General features: G+C 39.2%; 1 protein-coding gene across 1 annotated transcript in view; it reads right to left on the bottom strand.

Moving 5' to 3' along the window:
* ITGA3 (integrin subunit alpha 3) overlaps nucleotides 1-12,512 on the bottom strand; it is a 92,249-nt gene extending 79,737 nt beyond the window's left edge. The window contains exon 1 of the mRNA XM_087713622.1: nucleotides 12,037-12,512. Coding sequence (XP_087569748.1) covers nucleotides 12,037-12,257 — 221 coding nt within the window. The 5' untranslated portion in view covers nucleotides 12,258-12,512. The remainder of the gene's footprint in view (nucleotides 1-12,036) is intronic.
* Between the last annotated feature and the right edge of the window lie 3,341 nt (nucleotides 12,513-15,853).

The raw sequence follows: 15,853 nt of genomic DNA, 5'->3' as shown, positions 1-15,853 counted from the left end.
CTGCTCCTTTCATTTTGCTTTTTAAGCCAAAACGTCATCAAAGAAATGTTAACACACTGATAAACTGTTTTTTTTTGCTGAAAGATAGCACATTGTGCAAAGGGCTCCTTGAAGGAGCCAGAACAGGGCTTTCTAAAGGAATATGAGCATTGTTATTGCTGCCAGAGATAGTAGTACATGGGCTATAAATGTAAAAGCCGCCACAAAGTCCCATTTTTTGGTCATTAAGTCTTCCTCTTTGCAGCCATGTCTAGACTTCAGTTTCTGTGTAACCACATTGTCTGGATCAGGTTCATCTTTTAATTCCTGACCTTTGCTTGGCACTTCCCCTTGGGCAAGAGACTGTACAGTAGGGTGAGCCACCTGAAGCTCTGTATTGCTCCAGAACCTTTTTATAGCCCTAGGAAAACTATCTATGTTGTCATTTAAGAATGGACAATGATTTGATGGTACATAATAAATCATAAGCTTCCAAACAAAGTTAAGGAAGGCTGTAGAAACAGTAGTGTGTACATTAAGGTAACCTAAAATTTGAAAATTGCCAAATCCCTTTAAATCTGGGAAGCCATATGTTGTAATGTAAGCATCTACTTTGCATTATCATCCCACCTATTGTCAGCCTCCCAAAGAAGAATAAGTGTGTTCATCAGCATATGTTGACCTATAGGTTTTGTAGGTGATATGTTCACCTACAAAACCAGCGTAAACATAAGCTGAAAACCATGGCTTGACTGCCCTGGTGACAGGCAGCAGGAGCAATTCAACTGAATTAATTTCAGATTGACCAAGAGTTCTTGGTGCTTTCTCAGTTGTTTATTGGTGCTTTTTAAGCTTGGTTGTTGTTGTTGTGTTGCAGACATTTCATTACCCAAACTAAGTAACCTAATCAGTGCTAGTAAGGAATGCAGTTTGCTATAAATTTATGTTCTAGGGACTTACCTGTCAGTATTGGTGGAGGTGTCCTAAGAAATTCTTTGGTTGAGCTGTTTGCTATTGGTTTCTTTATTGGGCTGTTGACTTGATTGCTAGTCTGATGTTAATCTTGGAGTTAATCTATGCTGATTGGGGTGCTGATTGCTGGTGGAGAGGTGCTTGGGTCTATCACCCAGCCCAAAAAGAGACAAACCTTTTGGGCTGAGTGATAGCCAGGCTTTGGCTGCTTAATTAAAAAAAAACATAATCTTTAAAAATAAAATGGTTATAAAAATGGAGGACACCTCACCTTTGGTGACTGCCCGTCCTACTTGATCAAAACCTTGCCCTATTAAACATGACAATTTTTAAGTGCCCAAAATGCTTCTTTATTGTTGATTTTACCCATAAATCAGCCCAGCAGCCTCCTTTCCTGCAACCTTCAAGTTTAATTCAAATCAAAAAGTCCTATGGAAGAGAAATTCAAGCTTGGAAAATTGGTTCTGGATCCTGGCTTTGATTCAGATTAAACTCTTGGGATGTCCCTTCTTGGCACAAACATAAGAAGAATGCAATCACCAAGCAAGCAAGGAAATACTCCTTTTTAGTTCATAGGGAGTATATTCACTATGATTCTTGCTTTTCCCCTTTGGCCCGTCAGGAAGCTGCTCTTATGCCAGCAGAAAAGTCCAGAAGTTCATCAAATCTTTGGAATGTCTCCATGGAGGCTTCTTCAAGTTGAGCAGCAGCTGCTACTGTCATAAATCACTGCAGCGCACAAGATATCCTTGTTAAAAAGGGAAGGAGAGAGAAAATCTCCAGCTGTCTCAAAATTATAAAAGCAACAAAGTCTGAGCTTTCCTCTGTTTTTTATTATAGCTTAAGGAAAAACTAAATCAATTAGGGAATTGATCAGAATGGCTCTAGGTACAAAATATGAACTGGGGATTCAATGACATTTCCTTGCAAGATCTCTGCAGGATACTGTAACTTTATTCTTTCAGTTGCAGCCAGATTTACCTGCATGTCATCTAAACAAAGGAGCTGAACCCCAAATTTGGTTTTCAATTCCTAATTGAACATCCAACATGTATCCTCAAAAAGGGATTAGCTCTTAGCTAGACACTCTTCCTCAGTAAACTAATTAATTGGCATCTGAAGAAGCATCAAGAGGTAGCAGCTCAGTTATAGCATGCACCTTTGTATATTGAAGAACTCCATCTCTCTCCCTAGCATCTAAAGCAGAATTTTTCAACCTTTCCAGGTTTGCAGACTGGTGGAGTGGGGAAAGGGGATGATTCTGTGCAAGCAGCGGGCAAGCACATGCACAGCAGGCATGCGCAACTGTTTCCACAAGCGTTAGACACGTGTGCCAGCCATCTGCACAAATGGAGCATGCCAGTGGTGGGATTTAATTTTTTTACTACCTGTTCTGTGGGCGTGGCTTGGTGAGTGTGGCTTGGTGGCTGTAGCAGGGGAAGGATACTGTAAAATCTCCATTCCCTCCCCACTCCAGGGGAAGGTTACTGCAAAATCCCCATTTCCTCCCAATCACCTTGGACTCGGGAGGCAGAGAATAGATGGGGGCAGGACCAGTCAGAGGTGGTATTTGCCGGTTCTCTGAGCTACTCAAAATTTCCTCTACTGGTTCTCCAGAACTGGTCAGAACCTGCTGAATACCACCTCTGATGCATGCACACCAGTGGTGGGTTGCAAGCGGTACGCCCAGGTACAGGTGTACTGGAGCCTGCCCGGAGCACCAGATACCGTTCTGGTACACTGCTCTGGAGGAGGGCCCACCCACCCATCTGAGCTCCTTACCGGTCTTTTAAGTCTTCGGCGCTTCCGCGCATGGCAAGTACAGCGCCTGTGCGACGCTCCGCTGAGCAGCTGAAGCGTCGCAAAGACTCATGGAGATGCTAAGACACATGCGCCCACCTCACTGCGCACATCCATGTGGACACCGTCGGGGCCATTCCAACCATACTGGTTGGAACGGGACCCAGAACCCACCACTGATGCACACACACCTGCCTGCTGCTTGTGCAAGTGAGGACATGTGCACACATGCAAGGACTAGTTCCAAATGGTTCAAGGATTGGTAGTGGGCTGTGGCCCAGGGATTGGGGACCGTTGATCTAAAGGATCGCTTGGAGAGAAACTCCATTTGTAATCTTAGATATTATGGTATTATGGGGAGAGACCCAATTTCATTTCTGTCAGATGACTGCACAGCAGCGAATCCCATTATTTACAACCTAATTAAAAAATGAGGGTGTTACAGTCTACACCATGTTAGGGAAATGTTTTTAATGCTCTTATAGGATATTGCTTTCTTTGTGTCAGCATAAAGAAAGCAAAACCTCATAGGAGCATTAAAAACAGTATATTCAGCCACTGCAATCTGACAGTCATGATTTATTGCTTAGCATTTCATGTGATCAATAATGTTGGTTAATAACCCATGGCTGAAATAAATTCTGCCTTGACACTTTCTGTAACTCAGCCAAGAGGCAGTAGTGAGCCAACTTAATATAAAGTGATTTTTTTTTTGCCCTCTCTACAATAATGAAAGTGAAACAACCTAACAAGAATTAAATAAAACAAGATCACCATGCACTTTTTCACTGAAGCTGCTGCATAAAATATTGACAAAAATGGTAAAGGCAGAAGAAAGTGATCAATGTATTTTGAGGCATCATTTCATTTTATATTTGTTTGAAATTCTCAAAATGGTTGACCTAGTAAAGTGGTTTCATTAACTTTAGCTTTATCATACTAGATACATGACATCCAAATCTCAAATCATAGCCTTCTAGTTCTAGTAATATTGTATCGCCTAATATCACCCACATTACTTTATAGAAAGAAAATGAGGAATAGACAAAAATGGTAAAGTTGTACAGATTTATTAGAATACTGTACACATGATATCAAATTAAAATATAGAGAAGACTTGGCACTAGAAGGCTTCGATTGCCAATGGTTTTAGTTTTTGCAACTCACAGAAACTTATGATTTTGAACCTGATAAAACTATTTTTGAAATGGAACTGTGTACAAATAATAAACAGCTTATTGCCAACATTAGAACCTTTTGTTAAAATTGGAAACAGAAGATGAATTAATTAAAAATTGTATGACAATTTTTAGGTTCAATATAACATAACAGTTGTGATCAGTTGCAAAACATATGGATAAAGGGATTTGTGTTACTTTACAGGTTGCAAGAGAACTTTTACAAAATGCTGTATAGATGGTAGTCATCTCTAGATTTGTTGTTAGTTGAGAAGTTGGTCTCTGACCCATCGTGACCCCATGGACAACGTTCCTCCAGGCCTTCCTGTCCTCTACCATCATTTGTAGTCCATTTAAGCTTACGCCTATTGCTTCAGTGACTCCATCCAGCCACCTCATTCTCTGTTGTCCCTTTCTTCTTTTGCCCTCAATCTTTCCCAGCATCAGGCTCTTCTCCAGTGAGTCCTTTCTTATCATTGGGCGGCCAAAGTATTTGAGTTTCATCTTCAGGATTTGGCCTTCCAAAGAACAGTCAGGGTTGATCTCCTCTAGGATCAATCAGCCCATCTTGCCTGATCTTATGGAGCAAACATAGACTATTGGAGATAGGCAGAACCTCAAAACCATATCTTAGGCTAGGAAGGCCTTGATAGATGACTAGACAATCCATGACCCATCTTTCTTTCCATAGAAATGTAGATTAGTTCTGTTTCCCTCACATCATGTCTCTCAATAGAGGTCAAGTAACGTTGTCCACTCCTCCTTGGCTAACTCATTATTTGCCTGAACTTTGCTGGTGGGGGGAGAACAAAGGAAGGCATGGACCACTTTGGACCACTCCCCATTCCATCATGTCACCAAAGGCCCTCCAAAGAAGAGAACTCACCTGTTGACCATCAATGTCCTTCAGCCAACCCTGCCTCACCACCAAGCATCGGTATTACTCTCTCGTCCTTTCCTCACTACCCACTGCTATTAAGGGCTTTTAAAGATCTGCCTCTATTCTAAAGCAGCCAATAGATGTTCATCAGTTGGACTTTGCTGCCAAGTACTTGGGCACAGTGGCCAAAGGGAGGCTGAAAATAGGGCAGGGACTTGTCCATTGCAATTATGTCATTGCGTATGATTGCCACAATGAGGTGGCATGGCAGTGCAGTATTTAGTGCCGAAGCAGTCACAACTATGCCCAATTCAATCCCACAGGAGTAATGGATCCCAGATTTTGGACCCATTCTTTAAGTTAGCCCATTTTTGAGGTACAGAATTGCCCTATGACAGTGACGGCTAACTTTTTTTGGATCACATGCCAAAAGCGGGGGGAGCAGGAGGGTTGTGGGCGGGCATGCCAAGACCCATAATGCTATGTGGATGACCCCAGCGCATATGCACATGCGACTCCCTGCTTTTGGTGCACTTTTTTCCACCCTCCCCAGGCTCCTGGAAGTTCGGGAACAGTGACTTCTGGTTTGGATGTAGGGCCGTTTTTTGCCCTCCGGAGCCTTCAGGAAGCTTCCCTGAAAGCCCCAGAGGGCAAAAAACGGCCCTACGGCCAAATCGGAAATCCGTTCCCAAAGCCTTAAAAGAAGGCTGAAGTCAGCTGGCCAGCATGCACATGCATGCTCGAGCTGAGAGAGTAATGCCTCGCGTGCCCTAACAAATGGCTCCGCGTGCCATAGGTTTGCCATCACGGCCCTATGCTCTACTGTTGCATAAGTAAAAGTTACAAAAAACAGGAGAGTTTTATTAATATATATATTACTAGAACAATAGCTCAGAGTCACTTTATCGATGAGATACAGTAAGTGTCATATAAATTAAATAAACAAACAAATGCAAAACAATAGAATAAAAATCAATAAAAATCCTAATTAATCTAGCCATCTGGTAATAATTAAAGTGCTACCGATTATCCAGATATATTCCATCCAGTTTTGTTAGCTATGCTGTTGAAGTCATTTCTATCTTCTGGGATGTTTTTTCAATTTCCAAGTCCTGCACGAAGCCCTGATTTTCTGATGGTCTCCCGTCTAAGTGTTGACTAAGATCCGCCTAGGTTTTTATTTTATATCAACCATATTTATAGTTGTCATTTTCTCCTGGTATGGTCACTATATCATTTGAAGAGCTGCTGACACAGGAAATTAGAGCTGTCACTTGTCTATACCAGAAAAGGCTTTAATTTTCTTTCTGGCTGGAGAAACCCATTAAAAGCAACAGACCAGTCCACCCCTTTGTCACAGAGATATGGTAGCCTTTGTTTAAAAACAAGAACCAATCAAAACATTAAAAAAAAGCCATTAACTGAAATATAATCTAGAAAACTATGCCTTGCTTCAATTAACATTAGTGAAGCTAGCCTTGATTTATACCAAGGTTTAAAAGAGGTGGGGGAGAGAACCCTGCCTCTTAAACATAATATGTATCTCCATGGAAACAGAGGCCTGGGTTAAGACAGGGAGTTTGTTAATCAAGAAGAAAAATCCAGTGGTTTGTAAAGGTCTTTGTAAACCACATAAAGGTTGGCCGATCCAGCAGAAGAAACTGCAAGAATGTTAACACGGCCATGAAAAAAATCACACCTTGGTCCTGTGTTTAGGCCTCCCTGTTAGTTAACAAGCCCAAACTGGTCACATATGCAGTCCCAACAAAGGCACCCTTTTCTGTCGTGCTACAATAATGTATTCGTGGGAGAATCAAACATACAAAAAGTTGTTCTTTTTCTGCCCCAAGAGTTTGTGTACAGAAAAATATATATAGGCGGATTGATGCAATTCTTGCAAAAATAAGCGAGGTAGTAAAGTTTAACTGAAGCCAGTTGTGACCTCCTCCACCCGTTAAAACAACAATACCCCAAATTCAGCAGAATTTTGATCATGTTCTAACAGCACAATTTTTAAAGTTTTAATTTTTGGTGTGCTTGTTTTTACAAATTAAGATCTAAGATAGGTGTGTAAGGCTCAAGTATGTCATATATATATATATTTGGATTAAATATGCATGCATGCACATGCCCAGCTTAAACATTTCATGAGTTCCCTTTCTAGTAATGTCATCATTGCATCCTCTCAGAGTACAACCATAGATATTTCATTTCAAAAAAGCTGTCCTACGGATGGATTGATTTAATTAAATTATTTATTTTCACGGTTTTGCTCTTGAATTTGCTCTTCTAAAGCAAAGTTATAAACAAAATATTTTTTAATCCTTATGAATCTATTTCAAATTTCTCCTTTATCAGTATATTCTTTTTTGTTTCCAAGAAAATACCTGTAGTCCTTGGCTTACAATAACTCCTTTAGTGACTGTTCAAAGTTACAATAGTACTGAAAAATGTGACTTATGACTGTTGCTATATCCTCCTGATCATGTGATCAAAATTCAGACCCTTGGCAACTGACTCATATTTATGGCAATTGCAGTTCTTGAGGTCATATGATCCCCTTTTACCACCCTCTGGCAAGTCAATGGGGAAGCCTGATTCACTGAACAACCTTAATAACTGCAACTAAAGAAGCTTCTTGGATGAGAAGCGAAGCGTCTTCAAAGAAAAATCAGAAAGTCCAGTTGCCTCTTGAAAAAGCACCTTGACCAGGGACAGTCATGACCAGGATGACTGAGAATCTCCATAGACACTTAATAACTGCAGTGATACAACTGTGTCAAGAAAGCACATAAAATGGGGCAGGATTCACTTAACAACTTAATAACACAAAATTTGAGCTCAATTGTGATCATAAGATGAGGACTACCTGTACGTCCAACTGTATATCAGAAGCTTATTTTTTTTAAGAAGTGCAGCCCCCAACCACACACACACACACACACACACACACAAAGTATCTGCCTATTTTTTAAAAAATACTGTATTATGAAGGTTGAGTTAGAACCAATCAAACTCACTTCTCTCTCTAGTTCCTAACTTTTAACAGCCTGCCTGCAGTGGTCTATTTTAGACACATGTTTAATCTCATTGGTAGAAAAAAATTCTGGAAATGTAAAGTGTGCAAATAAATGTGCTTATTTTCCATCTCTGCTCATACAAAGTACCAGAGCTCAGCATCGAAGGCTGCATTCAGAGAGTGTAAGTCGCACTTAAGTCAATACAAAAAGCAAAAGTTAATCAGAAAGAAGAGTCCCATAGATTATTATGAATATTAAGGCTGCAATTGTTTTATATACTTATTAAAATATGGTTTTTCAAACAGATGTACTTCTAAACAAAGTGGAATATGATTTCTTATAAATGAACACTATAAAGATGAAAAAAAAATGCTTGGCTCCAGATTTTACTTTATAGGGAAATGAACTAGATTTTTAATTATAAAAATAACAGCATATATTGGCTGTAAGTGAAAGTTCCGAATCCAACTTAGGGTTATACTTTTAATGACACTAATTATTGTTAAGCATGCAAAATGTGGGATCAAATTGACACCAGATGTTACCCCAACCTGTGTTATTTTTGTCTTCTCTTTTTTGTGTCTTATAAGTGGCTATCTTGATCTTAAACCTGCTTTCCAGCAGGAATTTCTTTAAACCAGAGTTCCTCAAGTTCCAGATGGATGGATTTCAATTTCTACAGCGATTGGGAGCCATAGATTGATAAAAAATAATTAAATCCACCAGCTAGCATTGACCTACTGAGAATTTGGACAAATGAAATTGCAAAAGTTGAGAAACAAGATTTTAAGACTGGGATGTCCAAGGTGGACTTCAACTTCTCCTTGTGGGAGTTGCAGTCCAAAAGTCTTGCAGTTGCCAAGTTTAGACACCGCTGCTTTAACCTATAAATTCTTTATCCTACCAGCATATATACTGAGTCCATCAATATGAATACTTGCTGTCATATTGTAATTATAAAAGTACCAGAAGTGGTGATTTAACAGATGTCAGAAGATGTCATTAAATGTATATAATCAATTACATTAATTTTAGATTTTAACTGACTTGACTTATTTTCTGGAGTGCAGCTCTTTACTTGAATAGATTACATAGCTGGCTTTTTATCTTGTTAAGAAATATTTGACCACACATCCCATCCTAGCCCAGCCCAGCCTAGCCATGGACTTATGGTCCAAGGACAAAAGGAAAGCAGTAAAATTGAGAAATCTGCTTTAGCTCTATCAGATGCGATCCTTCTGCACATCAGACAGGCAGGCAGTAGGAGGGAATAAAGGAGAATGCACAAATCCCAGGAAATCATCTGCAAGATGAGGCTTGCATTTGCTACAACAAAGCCAAAGGAATAAAGTGAAAAGGATGCCTGCCACATTACTAGTTAGAATGCCCCCCCCCAAGAACACCCCACTCCCCCCCCCAGAATCCAGCCATGAGCCACCAATTCATGTGCCTTGGAGGGGGGGAGTGCCTTCCTACATCCCCAAATAAGGCAATACTCAGCAACAAACTCTAATCCTTCAGAAGATTAACAAAATAGACCTCCTGGCACCGACCATGTCCTATGTGTGCCCACTAAGGCACTCTGTGCCTGGTGCCCTATTTTTAGTTTAGCTTTACTGGCATTGGGCACCACATTGGGTATCTTTTAAGTTCCCAGAATATCCCTAAGGTAAAAACATTCTGGAGCCTTGTGGGAAAGTTAATGGGGAAACCAGGTTCACTTAACAACTGTGTTACTGAACAACTGCAGTAATTCACTTTACAGCGGTGGCAAGGAAGATCATAAATGGGGCAAAACTCAACATATGTTTCACTTAGCAACAGAAATTTTGGGCTCAGTTGTGATTGTTAAGTCAAGGACTACCTGTACAATGATTTGGCATGAAGGTAAAATTCAGGAAACAGAAAAAGTTCTCTCCCCCCTCCCTTTTTCTATATTTCTTTTTCTCTGGGTTTAACTGGGAATAATTTATTTTAATAAGACCTGAGACAGACAAGAGATAAAGATTCACAATACCAAACCTCTCTTTTCCTTTCTCAGCTGAGAAACATCAAGCAAGATATATATAGCTACCCCTCTCTTTGCAACAGTAAATCTCTGAGTCCATTTCTTGGAAAAGTCTGTGTAATCCACTTTTGGCCTTCCAGTGAATGGTACATACTTCTTTTTCTATCAGGCTTTTAATCTGCTGCATTAATTTCTCTCTTAGTTCACTTTTTATGGTCAAAGTATATTATCTAAATGAAACTGGCTTTATTGATTCAATATATACTACAGTATCCAAGCTGAGTTGAACACATGGTGATTTTATGAACAAATCTATGCCATTTTCAGAACAATAATGCAGAAGTGATTGCTATTCCTATTCTTGCCAAATTCCTAACCAAATGTTAACTAGGCAGCCTTACTTAAGCTTCTTAATTAACTAATAGCCATGTTGGTTTTCTTCTGAAGATAAAGCAGAATGCATTTAAAATTAAGCAATTACATTACATATAATCTCTCTCAATGGTCATTTGTTCCTTCATTGTTATATATTTGAATGACTTTTGAGTGAAGGTTCAAAAGCCCAATACTGATTGCTGAGTAGACCTAGTTATAAAACTCAGTATTAATTTATACACTTCAGCAGCCAGATTAGGTGATTCATCTTAGTTTTACATGTAATGATACTCCATGTTAGTGAAACAAGAAGGCAATTATGTTCACAAAAGATTGATGGGTCTTTTATCTAAACTGTTTTTCCCCCCTGCCTGGCATCCTCCAAATATTTGGGATTGCAATTGCTATGAGCCCTACCAACATACAGAAAATCATGAAGATGGAGATTGTAGTGTAAACCAAAGGAAGAGTTGTGTAGAAGAAACTGATTTACAGGCACATTCAATGATCATTCATCATTGTATGCATGCAAGAAGAAAAACTTGGCTGTTTTGTATTAAAACAACCTACACATTCTGAAGAATAGGTTTACTTTCTTGCTACTGAATAATAAAACGTACACTTTATGAGGAAAAACTGATAAATTAGTACATATTTTGATATACTTTGGCTGATGACAGCTCAGACTAAATTTAAATGAAAATTTTATGATATTACCCCACTCACAAATTCCTACTCAAAAAGGTCAATTGCACTTCTCTATGTGTCCCTAGTGGCTACTGATTAGCAGCACTTTTGAATAAATTCTTTGTTAATCATACCACAGTACAGTATTTACAAGAGTTTCATGGTTTTCAGAAAATTCTTACAGAAGGAAGTGGGAGAGGATAAAATATACTACAGAAAAAAATTACATACATTCACGAAACTAATGTTATACCCTAATATCTTATATCCAAATCTGCAAACATGGACAGAGGCTACAAATTTCCAAGTTAAAGCTATAAATCACTTTATGCAGCATGGCTACTTTGAGATGTCCTGGTACAGATTCCTCAACATCCTTATGGGAACTGTAATTCAACACAGCTAGAGGGCACTAAGCATAAAAAAAGATAAATAAATAGATAAAACTCCAGCTAAATAAAAAGCTGAAGTATATCTAACAGGTGCACTGTGCAGAATCTATATAAACCAGTAACTTTATGGTCTCTGTGTGTGCAGGCATCCGCGTGTACTTAAATGCTTGTTACTTAGTAAAAGACTAGAAACAGACTGTCTGCCTCCAAAAAAGGAATCAAAGCATGACTTTTAATTGAAAGCAGACTGGATAAAATATCTGCCTTTATGTTTGCAAAATGAATGCAAAATTGGATTGGGGGGGGGGCATAGCTTTTTTTTTCTCTTTACAGTTCAAACAAGTAGTGTTAAAATGGAAAAACAAATAAAGAATGCTTTATACTCAGCAGAATCCCACCCATATCTATTCAAAAGGAAGTTCCATTGAATTTTGTGAGAATTGCTTACGGGTAGAACAGAGCTAAACCCACAAAAAAAATAACTGATATTCATCTAGATTTCAGGAAACTCTGGCGATCCTTAAATCCAAATGACTTTTAACTCCCGCCACTGTGCTTGCTGAATGAGCCTGTATAACTCACACGTCTGCATCTTCCTGGGGTTCCGGCACAGTTGCACATAAGAACAGAATTATCTACAATTCAGAACACGCGCGGGGGGGGGGGGATAGTAAAATAAACTCCTTTCCAGCAGTTTCTTCCCACCCACCCCACCACCCAGCTATCTGGTTTTGTTTCCACTTACAGGTATCTTTCCGGTTGGAATTGATGGTGCAGAGCTACTGAGAATCCGAAGTAACTGTCGGGAGTTTTGCCTTTCTTCAGAACCACAAACTTAGTGTCCAGGTTGAAGGCAGCACATCTTAGTGGGGCAAGAGACAACCCCAAAAGAAGAAGCGGGAGCCCCCAAACCCGCTTCCTTTGCTCGGAGGCTACCAGGAGAAGCTGAAAGTGCGTAGGGGCCATGGCTTGCCAGATGACTTTCCCTCCTGCTAGCGAGCGCCCGTGCAGAATGTGGCTGGCTTGCTGGGGAAGCCGATACAGAATATCGCTGCTGGGTTGGGGAATGTTTTCTCTCGCTGCTGCTGCTGCTCCGTTCGTCGCTCGCAATGAAGACGCCCCAGTTTTCTCCCCGCCAAAGGTTTGATTCTAGTGCTTGCCTTGGGCGGGTAATTAAAGGGAAGCGCGCGTCGCTGCCACCCCTCCTTTCTCTCCACCTTGCACACACTCTAATCGGCTGATTCTCCAGCACTTTTCTTCCGGGGGAAAAGAAACAAGAGCTTATGATCTCTTAAAGGGCCCGCCCAGGTTGGATACCTGCCCAGCACACAAAAGGGGGAGGAGGGACTGATGTATAGCAGTAAAGGTGTTGGGCATAAACTCAGGAGGCCCGATTTCAAATTCACTCCCTACCGTGGGTATCCAATTGGTTCTGTGGTCGCTTCTATTGTCCGATCTACCTTACAGGGCAACTCTTGGGAGTAGAATGGAAGAGGGCTGGCATACAGAAAATTTATACTATAGTACTAATCATAATGCTTATAACAAAAGAACATATCAGCAAAGCAATAGTTATAGTTAGCAGGATATATTTGGATAGTTATTTATATTGGGAGGCTGAGGCAATGTGAGTGATTGGGAAAATACCCTCCGCACAAGTCTGAAAGCATGGCTGTTGATTATACACTGCAACATAAATGATGAAAAGTCGTGTTTTTAATAATAAAGGAGATTTGTGCAAGAGCTTTCCTAAGCTATATAGACAAATGAGGCTTTATTCAAAGTATGGTTCAGTATATGAAATGATCAAAAGGAACAGTACTTTTCATTCAAACAAGGAAAACAGACCAGTTAAATCATACTACAGAGAATTTAATTTTTCCTCACTCATTTTTATATAGTGGGAGTCATTCCTTGGGGCATGGAGAAAGTAACTACATGATCATAAAGATCAAGCAGAGGAGAAAGACTGTCAAAAGTCTTGAAAGTGATTTCAGTATAAACAAACTTTCTCATTAATTGTGGAGGGGGTAAAACTTGGTTTAGTTCAGTTTAGCGAATAAGAACATAATTTTTTATGACATTGTTACTTTTCTGGTAAACTGAATAATGTATCTAAAGAAGCACAAATTCTTGACTTGGAATAAAAATTTACCATCTGTACCTTCTATTTTCACTAGTCATCCCAGTGATTTACTGAGAAAGACTATTGTATATAGTAATCTTCATGGAGATTGAGTCCTGCTGTAGAACCCACCTTGCACCTGATAAACTCTTGAGAAGTAGGTTGGGGTGAGAAATTATCCCAGAAATGTTTGTGATCAAACAGGGATGTAAAATTAATTATCTTTTGAACATCTTCCATGTTCAATGTTTATTAGCCATCAAATCTAAATCACAGATCTTGTCTAGTTCTAGTTTTTTTGTTCTAGAACTGAGTCCTGATTCAATTATCTAGCTCTGAAATACCATCTGAATTTAAGGATAATAAAAAAAAAATTCTCTTTGAATTAAAAATGTTCATTTCTGGAAGGACAGAAGCTGACAAATTGGGAGAAAGTTTCTGGGGCTATTACAGAGAATTACAGAGGCTATTACAATATAGTTCCCTTTCAGTATTAGGAAATGAAAAGCCAATTATCTGTTGACTTGTAAAGTTGAGAGATGAGAACTATAATTTAAGCCCTGGAAAATAGATGATATGTAGGCTTTAATTCTATGTACATAGCATACATAAGAGCTTCATTCTTATTTGAAATGAAGAAACGAATCTAGTCGTGTTATGTTGCTAAGCCTTCAGCTAAATAAGCTAGTTTTTGAATAAGTGCCTGGAGAACCAAAATTTTCAACTGTGTGAAATCTTATACCACATTTTAAAACAACCATATTTTCACATAGTTAATACATCAGCTTTATTGATTTTGTTGACTCATGTTGAGTCCTTTGTTTTGTCTGAAGTAACATATGCAATTCCACATTTTGCTTGCAAAAATTTTGTTTTTAATATTTGTGATATCCATCCTTGAATTCACTTTCTAAAATAGAGTTTACAGAGTCATAACCCCACATCATTTATCCCAAGGACATTGTTATCAGTGTTGATAATGATATAGATAGGGGCAGAGATCCATCCAGTTCCTGTTGGCCACTTAATCTACTGATTACATGTAGCATGCAGTCACTAGACCAGTGTTTCTCAACCTTGGTGACTTTAAGTCCTGTGGACTTCAACTCCCAGAATCCCCCAGCCAGCACAGGACTTAAAGTCACCAAGGTTGAGAAACACTGCACTAGACATTGTTTGTGAATAATAGTTTGGTGGACAAGGCATCAGGCATTGGGCTAGAAACTGGGAGATCATGAATTCTAGTCCTGCCTTAGGCACAAAGTCAGCTGGGAAATCTTGGACAAGGGACTTTCTCTCAATCCTAGGAAGGAGACAATGGCAAATGAATCTCTCAATCTTAGGAAGGGGACAATGGCAAATGAAAAAGTGCCAAGAAAACTGAAGGAACTTCTCTAGGTAGTCTCCAAGAATCAGATACAGAAAAAAGGGGAAAGATTGGATATTTTATTTTTACCAAGTAGATCTGTCAGTCATGACTTTGATTGATTGATTGATTGATTGATTGATTGATTGATTGATTTAGCAAGACTATAAACTCCCACAGGAGTCAATTATCCTGTGTCAAACAAATAAAACCCTCTATTATTCTAGCCCACAGGTATCATTTGCTGAACTCCTCTTATTGTGTCCCTCAACATTCAGACAAAACTGACTTTCTCTTGTTTGATATCTGTTCTGGTTTTAAAGATGTTATAATCAAAACCAAAATGATCATAAAAACCAATCAAACTGGGTATCCTATATTCCCCATAATCCAGGATGTCAAATGTCATCATATTGTCGTTATGGGAAGTATCACAACTCACCCCCCTTTGCTAAACTGGGGGCGGGCGTGGTCAGCCTGTGATGCATCCGGCCCGTGGGCCGCACGTTTGACACCCCCGCCAAAGGCCCTTTGGAAAGTTCAATTTTCATGTTTTATCGGTAAGCCAGGATATTGTGAGACAAGCTAATTTCTCGAGAAACTTACATGAAGTAGAAATTTGAGTTAGTGTAGATGATGATCCCTTTGTAAAATGTTCTGGTTTCACATTATTCCCTCCCAAACGCCTGAAACGCCTCTTTTCTCCATTTTATAGTATTTTTTTCTAATAGCCCATCCAAATTAATAACAATTTGTAAATATCTATGTATTTCATAATAAACAAATGGCCAAAGGTCTTTGGAGCAGAATAAGCTTAGTATTCATTAAGGGTTATTTCATTAATGTGTTGCATTTCAATAGGGTTCTTTTAATTATCTTAACTGATTCTGGAAAAAGCAGTGCTGACTTAGTGAGAGCCAGACTGCATGATTATAATGTTCTCTGAGCTGCCATTAAAGACAGCTCAGAAAAATTGATGCATTTAATACCTGGATAGTAAGATTACTGTTAGAACTAACGTTGTCAGCATATAATGTGTGCATGGTCTTGTCAAATATAGAAAGCAAACCA

This window comes from Thamnophis sirtalis, unplaced genomic scaffold (assembly GCF_051295495.1).
Source record: "Thamnophis sirtalis isolate CommonGarterSnake01/CBP01778 unplaced genomic scaffold, rThaSir2_p1.2 scaffold_4, whole genome shotgun sequence".
In the NCBI taxonomy this organism is placed as follows: domain Eukaryota; kingdom Metazoa; phylum Chordata; class Lepidosauria; order Squamata; family Natricidae; genus Thamnophis; species Thamnophis sirtalis.
Note: the sequence above shows the minus strand (reverse complement) of the source record. Positions and strands in the feature narration are given on the sequence as shown.